Raw genomic sequence first — 16069 nt, 5'->3', positions numbered from 1 at the left:
CATCTGTAAAAACTTGCAAAATATCTCTATGCTGTGAACTGTTGTTCCAAATAAACTTTACCTCATCATTGTTTAATACCTTCATCCACGTCAAACTCAAGACCATTATTAATACCGGTCAATCTGGTTATCTTGTTTAGGGTTGTAAAGGGGTCGGAGCCAATCCCAGTTGACATGGGGCGAGAGGTGAAGTACAAACTGGGCAGGTCACCAGTCCATCACAGAGCTGACGCACCGAGACAAACAACTATCAACCAAGACCAGTGATTAACATCTAATGTATATGGTTAATAAGCCGGGACTTAAAACAAGATCACATTATTTCTGTTTTGAGCCTGATGTTTCCTCCAGAGTGAAGGTTGTGGTTTTAAACTGTTATTTATGAGCAGAGAATCAACAAACACTTGTTGATTCAGCAAAACATTTAATTTTTTTAAGTCTGAGGTTGATCAATAGTGTGTAACTTCATAGTGTTTGTCTGTTTGATCGCAGGATTACCTTGAAACCTGGTGGAAGGACAGGACATGGGCCTGGGAGGAGTTCATTACATTTAAGTTCTGATCCAGATAAAGGAGTAGATCTATGGATTTATTTTTTACCGCATTTGTATAGACATTCATTTCTTGAAGAATAATTCATTGATCTTGAGGAAAGAAAATTGGTATTTATGAGTGTGTGAATTTAGATCCCCAAAAAAATCTAGATCTAGTGAATTTAAAATTGGTTTGTTGGTGGAAGACTGTGCTCATCTAGTTTTTCATGCATATGTTGACAATAAATACTCCAAACAACACCCTGGAGGAGAGTGGAGTGTGTAAAATACGAGCTGACTTGAACGCAGCAGTGTGCTCTGGGTGTAAGAGGACACCGCTTCCTGGTGTGGACCGATCAGAACGATCTGATGAGGGAGGAGAGGCTGATGTGACCCAGTCCGAGGAGAAACTGCGAGTTTCACTAGTTCCACGTGTTTCTGATGCTTCGCTGTGAACATGTCTGCAAGAGAGAGAAGAGGAGGGAGGTGATGAAGAAGAGTCTCAGTCTGTGGAGCGATCTGAGGAAGCCACTTCTATAGAAACAGTTTTCACCACCAACCCTCAGGTAGGAGGTGTTTCTCTCTTTTTTTTACTATTTCATATGAGTCCATTGAAGGAGGAGTTTCCAGACAAAGTTTCCTCTGAGTTTATTTCCCGGAGCAGTTTCCTCATCTCCTGCCTGGTGATGACTCACTGTGAGGAGCTGCAGTAAATCATCCTCATGTCATGTTGACTGGAAATATATCCACTGTTGTAAACGTGTACTTCTACCACGTTGCTGGTACTTTAAAAACGAGTACTTTTACTGGGACAAGCAGAGTGAGAACTATTGCATTCAAGAGTTGAAGAACAAAAAAGGTACATATGTTATAAATAGTTGTTGTGTAGAAATTACGTTTCTTCTTATGTTTTTTTCTTTATCGAACATATTTTAAACTAAAAAGTGAATCCAGCCGTCAGATAAATGTACTGATGTTAAAAGTGTATTTTATTGGATTTTCATTGTTTAGTGTTGACTCAAGGAAAAGTACCTTGAATGTGTGAACATCCTGAATTATTCATGTAATGAAGTAACTTTTCCTCAAGTACTTTACTTGAGTGTTTCACAACAAACACTATTTTATTCTTAATTCAAAAGCTAATAACATTGTTTTATATTCCACTGTGTTTATGTTATATTTAAGACTCATGGTGATAAACCTTATAAGATGCAACACAATGTTAAATGTTAAACCAGTGTCTCTCATTCTTTCAGCTGGTGACTCCTCACAATAACCCACTGTCTGTTTGGAGCTACTTCTCCTTTTTCAGATGTCAGATAATGTCGTGGAAGAAAAAGAGCAGTGGCGACCTGAAACCAAATTAATTTAGTTGTCAGAACATAGTTTTACGTTTTTCATTTGTCAGCCCCTCAGATTTGTCTTGTGTCTTTACAGTTATTTACAGGGAAATGGAGCAATTGTTGAGCTTCCAGTCAATTCCAGTTAATAATAATCCCCACATGCAGCCAGCAAACAAGTCAACAAACTCCGAGAAGAAAGCTACAAATAACGGAAAACCAATCATTTCCTATTTAGTGAGTCTTTCATGTTAGTTTGAGAAAATGTGCTGAGTTTGTTCTGAATCATACTTGCTGCTCCAGGAAACTTTCAAGGAAAATCATAAGGAAGTGAAACACCTGTAAAGGGCAGCTGTGATTCTCTCAAGGCTTCACTTGTTCCTGTTGCTCGAGATAAGAAGTCAGGATTACTGGAACTGTCACGCATTCATGTTCAGCTCCTCTGCACAGGAACAGTCAGAGAGAAGACAGGATTCATTTGGAGAGATGTCAGACGTTAACACAGCAGAAGAGGAGGGCGGCGCGTTCTCCTCAAAGATCATCAAAGTGGTGTTTGTCATCCTGCTGCTGGACCTGCTGGGATTCACCCTGATTCTACCTCTGCTGCCGTCCATTCTGGATCACTACGCACAAACAGGGGTCAGTAGTTTTTGTTTTAAGAAATAGCTTATTCTCTGTTCTCAGATATAATAATAACACACTGGAATTACAGGTTTATGCCAGAGCAACGTTTTTATCATTTTATAAGTTCTTAGTTGGTCAAACTTTCATTGTAACAAAACAGAAACAACTATAGATGAACAAGAAGGAGATGTGTTTTTCAATTATTTCTCTATTTTGTCTCTCTTTGAAAAAGAAAATTGACAAAAACTAAAAAATATATACATTGTTATAATATAAAATTATAAATAAATTTAAAAAATGATAATATACTATGTTGAATACTTTTAAAACAAATTGTAGACTATTGTCCTCTCTACACTGTGTGTTCCCTCTGCTCACAGTAAATTCAAACGAGGATCATTTGGTGCATCATGTGTTCTCCTAATTTTCATGGCTGATTAGATTAGCATCATTGGGCTGTTTGTGCTGACTCATGCTGAATCTACCTCTTTCTATTCCTGCTTTTCATTTTGTCCCTGTGTGTTTCCCTGCCGTGCAGGATGTTGTGTACCAGTCTCTGCAGAGCGTTGTGGACTGGTTCAGGGACGTGGTTGGGATTCCTATGGAAAAGAAATACAACAGTGTCCTGTTTGGAGGTATGTAGAACTGAGTTCACTGGAATTATGATGGAGTAAAAGGGGGGAAAAAATAGGGATTCATTCCTGGATATTGTTTGTTTTTTTGATTTGCATGCTGATTATGTTGCTCTGCAGGTCTGATCGGATCCCTGTTTTCGCTGCTGCAGTTCCTGTCATCACCTTTAACAGGCGCTCTCTCAGACCGTCATGGCAGACGACCCCTGCTCATACTTACCACAGTGAGTAAAACACCAAACCTGTTTTTAATACACTGATACATCAAATCTTATGACTTTAACAATATAAATCTCAGTATTCTTCAGTGTAAAAATGTTATCATTATTCATTGAGTCACTCTATAGCCAGTGTATGTGTAAGAACAAAGACTGTTCGGGTCTGACAGGGTGCTTTGTGTTCCAGCTGGGGCTGATCTCCTCCTATGCCGTGTGGGCAGTTTCCCGGAGCTTCAGCATGTTCCTTTTGTTCCGGGTTATTGGAGGAATCTGCAAGGGCAACGTCAGCCTCTGCACCGCCATCGTAGCCGACTTGCCTTGCCCCAAAGCCCGAAACAGAGGAATGGTATGCACACACATCTCTTAGCGTTACCTCATATTGCTGATAATACGTTTATGCTTTTAACTTAAATGTGAGAAAAATTCAGATGTATTTTGTCGGGAACAGGCCATGATTGGTGTCGCCTTCTCCTTGGGCTTCACCGTGGGGCCTCTGATGGGCGCCTACTTCGCCCTCAGGTCCAGAACCACAGGAAGTGTCTTCTACCTCGCTCCAGCTCTGCTCGCCGTGGCCTTCAGTGTTGCTGATTTGCTCTTTATCTGGCTCATGCTGCCCGAGACGCTCAAGAAGGACGTCAAGGTCAGCTGCCGAAAGATTCACACTGACACTAAAAAGAATCACACATTATTAACAGAGCTGTTGTTTCTGTTTGGTAGATTCGAGACTCTAGAAATCTAGAATCTAGAGTGGTTGCCACTTGCCAATGGTGTAACAGCAATAGCAAAGAATATCTTGAGTTAACATCTTCCTTTTTCTCAGTTTGAGAAATTAACCAAGTGATCCTATCAAACATATTCTGAGGAAGTATTTGAAGAAGTGCAATCAGCATTTTCAGGTACAGAAAAAAAATCTGGTTCCACATTTTGTCGTTTTAACAAAAGACATTTCTATACCTTGTGAACTCGGTATCTCAAGAAATCTTCCAGGGACTTATTTCAAATTTGCTACAAACCTTTATTTGGACTCAAGGATGAACTGATAATATTTTGGTGATCAAAAGTCAAAGGTAAAGTGCACTGGATGGCAGAACCATACAAACCAGTTCCAGTTCATTTTGACCTTTGTACTACACTGTGCTCTAGCCTCGGGGGTATCTTGTTGCCATGTTTGTTTCAAGTGTTAATTACTTTACACATTTCCAGCTTGTATTTTTTGTTGAGCAAAAAAGCTAATCAGTTCTACTCTATTCTATTTTATTATTAAGTTTTTTGTTCCGCCCTACAGGCTTCGTCTTCAGGGCTCGGGGACTCCAGGAACCTCCTGAACCCATTGTCATTGTTCCGTTTTTCAGCTGTTACCCAGACAAAAGATCCCCCTTCAAAAGAGAGTGAGTAGTGCACACACCGGATTCCTGTGTGCTCTCATTGGGACGGTTTTTGAAGCATGATTAAACCTTGGCACGCTGACAGAAGGTTGGGATGTCTCTCTACAGGAATGCAGAGGCTTCAAGTGTTGGGCCTCGTTTACTTCTGCTACCTCTTCCTGTTCTCTGGTCTGGAGTTCACGCTGAGTTTTCTGACTCACCAGCGCTTCCAGTTCACAAGGTACGAACTGGTTGTGTACTTTCTCAGGCGTAGTGAATGAAGTGCAGTAACCTTGTGTTGTCTTCTCCACAGTATGCAGCAGGGAAAGATGTTCTTCTTCATTGGTGTCATCATGGCTTTGATTCAGGGGGGATACGCTCGTAGAATTAAACCCGGGCAACATATCAAAGCAGTCCGTGTGGTAGGAGCCTTCAGGACATGTGAAAACATACATGTGTTGATGAGACATGAGGCTGCAGCACAATTGTCTCCCCTGCTGAACTGTATTTTTGTTTCTAGGCAATAATCACACTAATTCCAGCATTTATCCTCATCGGGTTATCATGGAATATGATAATGCTGTACGTGGGCTTGGCGTTCTACGCGTTTGGTGAGTTGTGTTCACGTTCACTCCGCTGTAATGGAAAATGATGATTACACTTGACTGATAAACAGTGAAAGATGAAAAGAGGAGAAAATCCCCGAAGGCCAGTAAGAATTATAAAACCAAAACACATAGTCAATGTTAAAGACTTCAACATGAGATTTGAATATCTAGCATCAACAGAAGAAATGGTGTCTTCTCTGCCTGACCCCTTTATAACTCCCAGGTCCTATGCAGTTGTTATAATATTTTGTCTTTTCAAATCAACCTGGTATGTATAAATAATAAATATAATATATCTTAATACCACAAATCAGAAATCATTTACCTCAAGGGGCTTTACAATCTTCCTTTAGATTCAGAAAAGGAAGAACTTCCAAACCAGTAAATGCTTTGTACATAAACCACAATGGCAACACAGCAAAATAATAAAATGCACATGACTTTTATACTATTCTAATTGCATATTTTATTTGAACTGTGTTTTCACTACTCTATTATGTCATTTTTGTAGCCATGATGTATCTCAATAGACTTTCTGGTCAAATAAAAGTGAGATAAAAGTAAAAGAAAAACACCTGAGTATCATACATGTGGATCACAGTTGTTATGAAGGATGTTATCTACAATGTAAGGTGTGAATGTTACTAAAGCTTGAAAATGTATCAACATTGGAAGGATTTATTCATTTTGTGAAATAGAAAATTAAACATTTTATATTTCTCCTTCTGTTGCAGCGGCTGCGATAGTAGTTCCCTGTTTGTCGACACTTGTTTCTGACCACGGTGAGCATCTTGTTATTTCTAAACGATTTAGACTCACAAACCATTATGATTACGTTATAAATGTGTTAATCCCTGCTGTGGATGTAACTCCAGGCTCAGCCAGTCAGAAAGGCACAGTGATGGGGATCCTGCGTAGTTTGGGAGCCTTGGCCAGAGCTTTGGGACCAGTCGTATCATCGTCTGGTGAGAAAACTTTGCAGATATGTTTCTAAGATACTAACATATTCTTAGTCTTCCTGTGAAATCAAACATTCAAATATCTGGATTAATCTTTTTTTCTTGTGTCAAATTATTTCATAGTTGAGCCACAAACCTTTTTGAAACAGCACCATTTAGGTTGTTTGCCGCCTTTGCATTTCTTCACCGTGTGCTTGTGTAACTGTGGTGTTTGCTTCACAGTTTACTGGATATCTGGAGCACAAACCTGTTTCCTCATCACGTCAGCCTCTTTCATCGTCCCACTCGTTCTCCTGAGCAGAGCCGCGAGGCAGAAGGAGGAGTGAGCAGCAAAAAGACTTTCAAAAGATGTGATTGCAGAGACATCCTCGTGTTTTGCTGCCTAAACGAATGTAATGATGTTTACACCTGCTGGGAGATCAATCACTAAGTTATTACTTCATGAGGAGATGTTCGGTACACCTGCTACGCTGCTGCCCAAGAATCAGTACACGAAATACAATAATGCAAGAAGATGATGCAAGAGCCAAAACCAAAGGGGAGACCAGAGCGAGGGAGGTCGCTCATTAACTGAGAAATTAATGGACATTATGCTTTTTACTGTATGTGCTCATGTAGACCTGTGAATATTATGCACTGCTTGAGCCAGGGTGTCAAATATATAGATAATTTTATATAATACTAAGGGATTGTATGAAAAGCTTCTTGGTACTGCGACTTAACTGAAGTGGCAGAAAGTAATTTAGCGCATTTACTCAAGCACAAATGTTGATGTACTTTATTTTAGTATTTCCATTTTATAAAAAAAATATCTACTACATGTATATATATTTTACTTCATAACATGTTGAGTGCCAAAGTTTGCATTAGAGATTATGATTTAGCTATAGAATATTGTGCATTTTTATAAAGTGAAATGTACAAGTGAGTAAAAATGTATTCCACCTCAGCATTAAAATATTGTTTAATGAATGATTTGATTCCTTTTCTTTTAAAACTTGTACTGTTTATTTTACACTAATCAAAAATTGAATGCAAGTTTTTTCTTGTTCTTTGAAATGTGTGACTTGATTTAATTGGAAATATACACAAATGGTGCTTATATTAAAAATGTCTAAGCAATACGAAATACTGAAACCCCTCCAAGAGACAGAGCCACTACATTATGTAATAGTGAGGGGCTGATGTTCACAAACCTTTTTTTTTTTTTTCAATTACAAAAAGCTAATTGATTAACATTTTATTATTCTACCGGGTTGTTAATCCTTATTTAAAATGAAGTTTTAAATAGTAAATTTGTTTTTATAATAGAGTTATTATGTTTAACTCTTGCCCTGCACAACAAAACTAAACTAAGGATCCTACTGAAAAATGTATATTGTGTAAAACTTGTGTTTCTTCTTTGAAGTATTGTAACAAGATGCATGAATTTCAATGTCAGAACATATTGGGTTGTATCTCCAGCCCTTATGCACCTGGTGGTAAATGCTTTTAAAATGTCCGGTGACAAAGGGAAAACAACTAAATTAACCTTGAGAAGAGTGAAGTCGTGTTCACTGTAACAGAAAGGTGCAAGCTTCCACACTGTTTACTCAGGCTGCTATCTGGAATCAATGTCTTCTTGCTGGAATAACTGATCCATGAAGAGCCTCTCATGGGGATGAATGCTTTTATATGTACATTTACATTTAACATTTACTTAGTGTTTGTTGCATTTTTCCTGTTGAGGGTAATTTAGGTCGGGGGAGGAAATGTATGGAATATTTGCTATCCACAATTCATTTCCATGTTCTACATCCAATATTGCCGACCTTTTGCCAAAGACTAGATTGACTCAATTTTGATCTCATTGGTAAAAATATATATATTTATATCAAAGGAAAAAAATCAAAAAAACTCAGAGATCGGTAAACTGCTGTTGTGGACATTTATCAAGTTAAAAGATCCTATTACAGATATACCTATGCATCATCTTACTAACCATTATCATCACAATAATAACAGTAATGTCAACAACTATATTGCGTATCTAATAGCAGGTTGTGTTTTCCTCAGATGCAAACATGTGCGTAAGTGCTGAGTTGTTAACTGAGTAAAAACATAAACACTTTGTCAGGTTGACGCCTCTGTGGGGATTGATGTGTAACACGCGGGTAACACCACTAGGGGTCGCTGTGGGCTCCGCTCGCCAAACGCTACGTAAACATCAACTGTTGCCTTCAGGCTCCGGGAGCTGCCTCCGTGCTAACAGGTTGCTAGTTGCTAGCTAACAGATTGTTGGTGCTAGCTAACAGGTTGCTAGCTTGTTAGCCCGGCTGATAGTTTCTTCTGGGAGTTTGACAACACGCGGAACATCCGGCGAACATGAGGACACGTGACCGCGTCTAGGAAGGAGTCTGACAGAAAGATGGAGAAGGTAAGGAAATGTAGCGTCTCGGGGTTTGTTTTAGCAAGCTAGCCTGCGATGCTAACGTGTGCCAGTGCAAGTAGCTCAACCCCAAAGCTAACTTTTTTTTTAAATGCAAAGTTTAGCTGTGTGTGTGTAGATGATGCTTAGGAAGTCACAGCTGCTTCCACCGAACTCTCGAGCTTCTGGTGGAGCTGACAGTTTATAGAACACGTATGAATCAGGACTACAAACTGTCAACTAAACGAGCTACTAGTCAGGGTTATGGTAAGGGTTAGGTTAAGTTGTCTTATCAGAGAGATCTGAGCTTTGCACACGTCACCGAGTGTAGTGAGAGTACAGAGCCCGGATCAAGTGATCAGATCCCGGGTATGAAACGTCTGTGGTTCCGCTCGGTTCCAGTTAACGGTCAATAACGTGTCTGTCAACGGTCGCGTTTAACACTCAGCACTTAACCTGCTATTAGATACGTAATAGAGTTGTTGATATTACTGTTATTGTTGTGATGATAATGGTGAATAAGATAATTGCATAGGTACGTCTGTAATATGATCTTTTAACTTGATAAATGTCCACAACAGCACTTTTCAGTCCTTTTGATTTGTTTCCCTTGATATAAATATACATTTTCACCATAGGGATCAAAATTGAGTCAGTCTAGTCTTTGGCAAAAGGTCTTAAATTAAACATGCAACAAACGCTAAGTAAATGTGACTTCTTAAGATCATCTTTAAGATCATAATAATCAGTAAAACAAACATAATGCGCCTCTTTCAATGATGAGAGGACCTATCTGTGAATGAAGTCATGAATAAATAAATATGGAGTTGTTTGTTGCATATGGGGGAAACACTGTCAGGCTAAATAACTGTGTTGTGGTTTTGTTTGTCCAGCGTTTTGACCCTAAACCCCAGAGGAGACAGATGGAGGAGCCGGCGGAGTCTCACAGAGCTTCATCGCCCCCTCTTTTTTTATGTGAAGAGACTGGCCGTCTTTCAGAGGGGTAAGAAATCAATGCCAGTAATAGGATGGACCTAATGGCCTGGGACACGTTTGTAAAACATTCAGCTACTTGTACTTTGTGTAAATGTTGGATCTCTTCAGGAGCCGGTCAGGTCCGAGCCCAAGGGCAGCCAGAAGAGGAGACGTACCCAGGAATCAGGGCTCCAACAACAGTTGGCGGGCTCGAGACACCAGTGATGATTTGCCATGGAGAGACAGGTCTACACTGAATCCACAAGCAAAGGTATGGGTTCCGTTTGATGATTTGTATCCGTCTCCAAAGGCATCAAGAAGCAACGATGGCTCCGCAGCTCAAAGCAGAGTCATGGACAAGAGCACAACGGATGCACAGAGAAGAGGTATTTATCACAAAGGAAATCACATAATAATTTTCGAACCATTTTTGTTTTACAAGAGTAAAGAGTTTCTAATTGATCTGCAGGTTTTAGAGGAACCAGCTCTGCCTTGAACTCTGCAGGGACGTCAAAACCAGCACCGACCAACTTGGTCCCATTTGATGTGAAGATGGCAGATTTCCCAGATTTGCCTGGTTTTCCACCAAGAAAAGCAGCCCGCTGTCGTCTTGAGAAAGAGCGCTTGGGTCCAATTCCTTATGTCACAAGCCCTCAAATGCGACCGCCTGCATCTACCCTGGAGGTAAGCTCACTGAACAGTCCGATATGTTACTGTGTAGTTGTGATTATACTCATGAACTAGTTGCTTTACTGTTACTTTTGAATTGTGTTCCAAGAGACGATCCCCACCACGGCCTGATCTCCAACAGAAAGGCATCAATGTAAAACCGGATCCCCCTGCCATCCCAGCAGGTAGGGTGAAACGTCTTGAAGTCACACGACTATAAAGCAAAGTCAATAGTATTTTGAGATGTATCATTGTTTTTTGTGAACAGATCAGCCAGCGTCGATATCCTGGGCTAAAGTCGCCTGTCAGCCTCCGAAGAGAATCGTCCTTAAAGAAGAAACGCCAATCACCAGCTACCTTAAGCAGGTTAATTCATAAAAACAATAATAATAATAATGTGGTTTTAAAATATCAAGGACCATTCTACTATGTGCTCCCTCCTCTCTTCAACTGACTTCTGACCATGTTTTCTCTTCCCCTCTTTGCATCTTGTCAGATGGAGGAGAAAGCGGCAGCGCAGGAGGAGGGCACTGCTGGGAAGAAGAGGCGCAAGAAAGGGAAGAACAGACATAAAGGTTATGATGACGTTGAGGAAGTGGAGATTGAAGCAATTTATCAGGAGCCTCCAAAGTTTGAGGTGAATACAATTTTTTCAAAATTTTAAACTAAATGGAGATTCATTTTAAATATTGGATGGAAGATGATTTGTCTTTGTCTTGTCAGGATGAAGAGGAGTTTCCAGGCTTGACTCCTGCTCTGACTGGGACCAACAGATTCTTAAGCAGCAGCAATGCAGTTGTAATGTCTTGTTGTAATGGGGGTGGAGGGGTGGAGCTTACACATTTCTACATGTGGAGTCGATGGATTGTCGTTAAAATATTTTAGATGGAGGTTAATTCGCTATATCTATGTTCCCTTTGTTAAGGAAAACCAAAGAATTGGAGCAAAAACTCCGTCCACAGAGACCACTAAGAAAGGACAGGTTAGTTTTTTCAGCTTCCATTCGATTCATTTGTCCTTTAATATAATCCAGGTAAAGCCTGTTTTTTTACTCCTGTTATTGGTCTTTTGATTTTCTAAAAAAACTGAAAAGGTGTCTGGGAAGAAAAGCAAAGTTCCTTTTCAGCTAGACATCGGGAACATATTGTTCGAACTGGAGAAGAAGCACGAACTTTATAAAGCCAAGCTAGAAGCCAAAGCATGCTCTCTCTCAGGTGGGTCATCGATGAATTCTTCATTTGTCTTGTTCTTGATGATAATAATTCATTAAGACATACTTTGCAGATCTAGATCAGTTGGTAAAATGTTTAAAATGAAGCCATGAATAAGTGTCTTTTAAAACTTTCTTTTAAAAGTTGGCGGGGGACTACCTGTTGTCCAGAAGCAGGCGTCCGTCCAGAAGAAGCCGCCCCGGCAGCAGGGTCAAGTCGCACACAATCCTCTGGACTCCACCTGCCCAATGGTGAAGAAAGGAAAGCAGAGAGAGGTGCCCAAAGCCAAGAAACCCACTGCTCTCAAAAAGGTTAGTCCACTTGCCTCAAAAAAAATACAGACGGGTTACATTTTATACAAATGTATTTCAGCAGATCAACCTTTTATCATCATGTGTCTGTGTGATCCTCAGGTCATTTTGAAGGAAAGGGAGGAGAAGAAGCACAAGCGTTTGCTGGAGGAGAGAGGTCTGGTTTCTGAGGATGCGCTCAAACCTGTTAATGATGCAGATGAAGAGCAGAGCGACATAAATATCACAGGTCAGAGCAAGCGTGTGAAAAAACAGAACATAATCGAGTCCTATGGTTATCACAGCTGCAAGTAGATTAGGTCAGTCTTTGTTTTGAATGTATTTTGTGCTTCTCAAATCTCAGATGAGGTCGGGAGTCCTACAGAGGATCTGGACGATCAGTCTGAATTGAGTGGCACAAACCCTATGGTGAGCGAATGCGAAGAGGAGAATGAAAAGGAGGAATCAGCAGAGCAGCAAACCACCCCACCTGTGGCCTGCGTAGTCAGCCGGCCCAAAATCCACAGCAGGAAGTTCAGAGAGTAAGACTGTCAAAGCATCCTTACCCTGCTTCAAGTACAAATCTTTGTTGTGTGTTCATTGTGTATTCATTGTGTTGACCCATGTGTTGACTGAAATTGTTATCGTTTGTGTCAGGTACTGCAGCCAGAAGCTGAGCAAAGATGTGGACGAGTGTGTGACGACGCTGCTGAGGGAGCTGGTGCGTTTCCAGGACCGCCTGTACCATAAGGACCCCATGAAGGCCCGCATGAAGAGACGCCTCGTGATGGGGCTCCGAGAGGTCCTGAAGCACCTCAAGCTCGGGAAGGTCAAATGCGTCGTCATCTCCCCAAACTGTGAACGCATCCAATCCAAAGGTATTGTGTCCTTGTGGTTAACAGTGTAACAGAGTTTGATGAAAGCAAATATTGTTAGTGTTGTACATTTATCAAGAAGCAGGACTAGTTTTCCAATTTAGCTCTAGTTTTACAAGTTTAAACCTGGGAACTCAACTGTCAACTTCCACAGGCGGCCTGGACGAGGCGCTGCACAACATCATCGACACGTGTCGTGAGCAGGGGGTCCCCTTTGTGTTTGGGCTCTCCAGGAAAGCTTTGGGTCGCTGCGTCAACAAGGCGGTGCCAGTTAGCCTGGTGGGCATCTTCAACTATGATGGTGCACAGGTCAGGTTTAATTCACACAGATCACTAACAAAATAGATGTAACATGAATTATGCTTTGTTGTCAAAGATAAAAAACTATCTTCGATATTTATTTTTAAAGCTGATGACTTTGTGTTTCCTACAGGACCAATACCACCAGATGATCGAGTTGTCTTCTGAGGCCCGGACAGCTTATGAGGTGATGGTTGCAAGTGTGGAGCAGAGCAACCAGGCCGAGGGAGAACAGCCAGCGAGCAGTGAGGAGGAGCTGCAGATCAGCAGCATGCCCAGTCCTGAGAGCACAGCTCCAGAGGACCCAGAACACAGTAAGTTACTGGTTATACAATGTGATCCTAGGACTGTACAACAAAGGGAGAGAATACATTGTGTGATTAAATCAAATAGTTCAATAAGACAAGAAAAGTTCAAAAAGTTCAGCATTTATGGTTGAATACAAATTAAATAATAATCTTGTATTTTTCTTCCTCCAGTAACAATGTTGCAGAAGGAGGACAACAACACAGATTTGAACTATGAGGAGCAGCTCAACTCCTTGTGTTTGGACAGTGAAAGTACGGCAAACACTGATGAAGATGTGAAGAGTTGACAGTGGTGAAGCCCTCAGTGCCTAAAAAGAAAAAAGAAGAACCCACACGTGCTGATCACGAGCAAAGAATAAACGAGGATGGACTTAATTTCCTATTATGAATAACTGCAGCACAAGGTATGTCTGCTGCAGCAGAGCTCAACCTGAGGGATTTGTAAGGACATTTATAATTTTGCTAATATTGGCAATGAATCTTTTTTCTTTCTTTCTTTCTTAATGACCAGAGTAATATTTTTGTGTTCGAGTTTAAGATAAATTGGCAAATCTGTGTATATAAAAGATGTGTGTGTGTGTGAGGGTGTTTCTTAACTGGAAATGAACCACTGAGAAACTAGGACCAAAGCTGTCACTTGAAAAACAATCCCACAATATGAATTTTGTGTGTAGTATATGAACAGACTAAGGAATAATGAGATATCACTTTGTTTTAGCTATTGTGTTGCAGCTTTTGATTATTTACGAATTACCTTAAGTTTATCGACAGGAACACTAGAGAAATAAGTGGAAGCGATGTGAGATAGGAGGGAGGACATTCACAGACGCTCTGCAGCCAGGCTCGGGTCGGCATCTTGTACGGGCTGAAATATGGATCAGTGAGATTTTTTATTTGTGAAATGACGCTTGTTTATCTCCCTCTGTAAAACTGCAGGAAAATACTCCTCAGGGAATTTAAGTTTGTGAATGTAGAAAAGATTCAAACCAATTAGAAACCAAGCACTCAAAGTAACCACACATGATGACACTTTCATTTCTTGTATTTGCTTTTGGGAGAAAGTTTAAAGCCGATTTAATAAGTGAGTGTACAACGTTTTCTCACTTTTCAAACTTGGACACACAGCATGTGTCAAACCTGTCACTAACTGCTGTGGTGTGTGGGTTTGTGACACAGCTTGTGGTCCTGTGTAACTTCCATGTTACACTCAGTGTTGGAACATTCAGTTTTGTTATTATGAATTAGTCATAATCACAAGATCTCATTGATCCTTATTTGAGCCCAGTCCGTACCTCCAGGCCACCGTTGCACAACTAGCTTGAGTTTAAAGTTAGAAATTAAACCTTGTTATTAATTTACCTTTTGAAAAAATGACGTGAGAAAATAGTTGTTCAAAAGAGACTGCACTACATAGTAGAGTGTGGTACAACGAACAATATGTTGGGCTGCCAGAAATTAAGTTATTTTAATAGGAAAATCAGCCTGTTTGTGGTTGAGTCACATGTTATAAAGAACTAGAAAATTGATTAATTCTTTCTTTATTTAAAGACAACTTTACAGTCATTGAAATTGCTCAGTGACAATCACCTTCAACAAGCAATACACTACCATGTTTGAAAAGGGCTAACTTAAGTCTGAATTAAGATTTCATTGAGCTGAAGATTCACTTCTGATTATCTGATCATCACTTATGAAAGTCAAAATTACTAAAATTAACATTTTAGTTGTGAACTATTGATTCAATGTCTGATTTGAAAAGTCTTAAATGCAGACCAAGAACCTCAGTGAATGTTGTGGGATTAGGTTCAGGCACAGAGGACATGAGGTTGTGTCAAAGATGATTGTGTCTTGATGCACTGACAAAAAATGTTTAAAGTTTAAAAAAAAATTGATTGGTTGTTAATTATATTATTTGTCAATGTTTAACTGAATTTTTATCTGATTTTAGTATATTCAGTTATTCCTGACATTTCTTTATTTCGATTAAAGAAAATAATTTATTTTCATGGGATAATTTTTTTACAGCTTCAGTTCAGAAATAGAGCCGAGACGCAGACATGCTGCTGATTCTTAAAGCGTCTGTCGTTAAACCTGAGGCCAAAAGAATCACTTCTCTTTGCAAAGTGCCACACGAGACCAGACACAATTCTGAAACTGCACAAAACAAATGTTTGACAAAGCTGAGTCTGCTGTCTTTGTTTCTATGAAACAAACAAATCATAAGATGTTTAATATTTGAATGATCTCACTCCCTAAATAAATCCTTTCAAAAATAAATTGTCTTTAAGTCCTTTTGTACAATGTAAGGTAAAGTTGCCTGTGTTGGCTTCACATGTGAAATGTTTTATTCCAAAATCATTTTGGTCTCAAAGTCAAGCACTTTGGTTTTTGAATTCCTCACTTAAATACGTGTTTACAAAAACAAATCCAATTATTTGTGATTCTTAATTAAACGATTCAAACTTTAAAGTCAAAAGAAGTAATCAGCTGCGTTTTGTGTCATTTGAAACACCAACTTCTCGTCTGATGATTCTTTTTTTCTTTCCAAAATAAATCATTAATTTCATGCTAACAAATTTTCAGTGTAACTAAAACTGAATTAGCTGGGGTACTGCTTAGAGAGCGAAGGGAGTATCTGTGGAATTAGACAGGCTCTATTCTCCTGTACAGATATCATATACTTAATTATTGTGGCATATACAGTAATGTGTGAGGATGGTCAAAAATTCATCCTCAAGAAACCCTGAATATCTGCAT

The 16069-nt window shown here is 39.7% G+C and overlaps 2 protein-coding genes across 2 annotated transcripts; both read left to right on the top strand.

Moving 5' to 3' along the window:
• The first annotated feature begins 905 nt into the window (after positions 1-905).
• Positions 906-7214, top strand: mfsd10 (major facilitator superfamily domain containing 10). Its single transcript, XM_061071630.1, has 13 exons — positions 906-1098; positions 2323-2511; positions 3035-3131; positions 3249-3352; positions 3534-3692; positions 3795-3986; positions 4632-4734; positions 4840-4951; positions 5024-5132; positions 5231-5321; positions 6053-6100; positions 6194-6283; positions 6500-7214. The coding sequence occupies exons 2-13, from the start codon at positions 2359-2361 to the stop codon at positions 6601-6603; spliced, it is 1362 nt and encodes a 453-aa protein (XP_060927613.1). The 5' UTR covers positions 906-1098; positions 2323-2358; the 3' UTR covers positions 6604-7214.
• A 1304-nt stretch (positions 7215-8518) lies between these two features.
• Positions 8519-15589, top strand: LOC133001764 (selenocysteine insertion sequence-binding protein 2-like). The gene is made up of 17 exons (XM_061071449.1): positions 8519-8693; positions 9578-9687; positions 9789-10045; positions 10129-10343; positions 10438-10513; positions 10597-10694; positions 10825-10965; positions 11052-11126; positions 11254-11310; positions 11422-11542; positions 11684-11850; positions 11953-12079; positions 12194-12371; positions 12487-12707; positions 12859-13013; positions 13138-13318; positions 13484-15589. The coding sequence occupies exons 1-17, from the start codon at positions 8685-8687 to the stop codon at positions 13597-13599; spliced, it is 2304 nt and encodes a 767-aa protein (XP_060927432.1). The 5' UTR covers positions 8519-8684; the 3' UTR covers positions 13600-15589.
• The last annotated feature ends 480 nt before the right edge of the window (positions 15590-16069 follow it).

This window comes from Limanda limanda, chromosome 5 (genome assembly GCF_963576545.1).
Source record: "Limanda limanda chromosome 5, fLimLim1.1, whole genome shotgun sequence".
NCBI classification, from domain to species: domain Eukaryota; kingdom Metazoa; phylum Chordata; class Actinopteri; order Pleuronectiformes; family Pleuronectidae; genus Limanda; species Limanda limanda.
This window is presented reverse-complemented; position numbering and strand designations above follow the sequence as displayed.

Coding starts and splice junctions, on each gene's coding strand:
- mfsd10 (XM_061071630.1), top strand. CDS start 2,359: ATGTCAGACGTTAACACAGCAGAAGAGGAGGGCGGCGCGTTCTCCTCA. Junction 2,512..3,034: donor ATCACTACGCACAAACAGGG/GTCAGTAGTTTT, acceptor CCTGCCGTGCAG/GATGTTGTGTACCAGTCTCT. Junction 3,353..3,533: donor CCCTGCTCATACTTACCACA/GTGAGTAAAACA, acceptor TTTGTGTTCCAG/CTGGGGCTGATCTCCTCCTA.
- LOC133001764 (XM_061071449.1), top strand. Junction 11,311..11,421: donor AGACCACTAAGAAAGGACAG/GTTAGTTTTTTC, acceptor AAAACTGAAAAG/GTGTCTGGGAAGAAAAGCAA. Junction 13,014..13,137: donor TCAACTATGATGGTGCACAG/GTCAGGTTTAAT, acceptor TGTTTCCTACAG/GACCAATACCACCAGATGAT.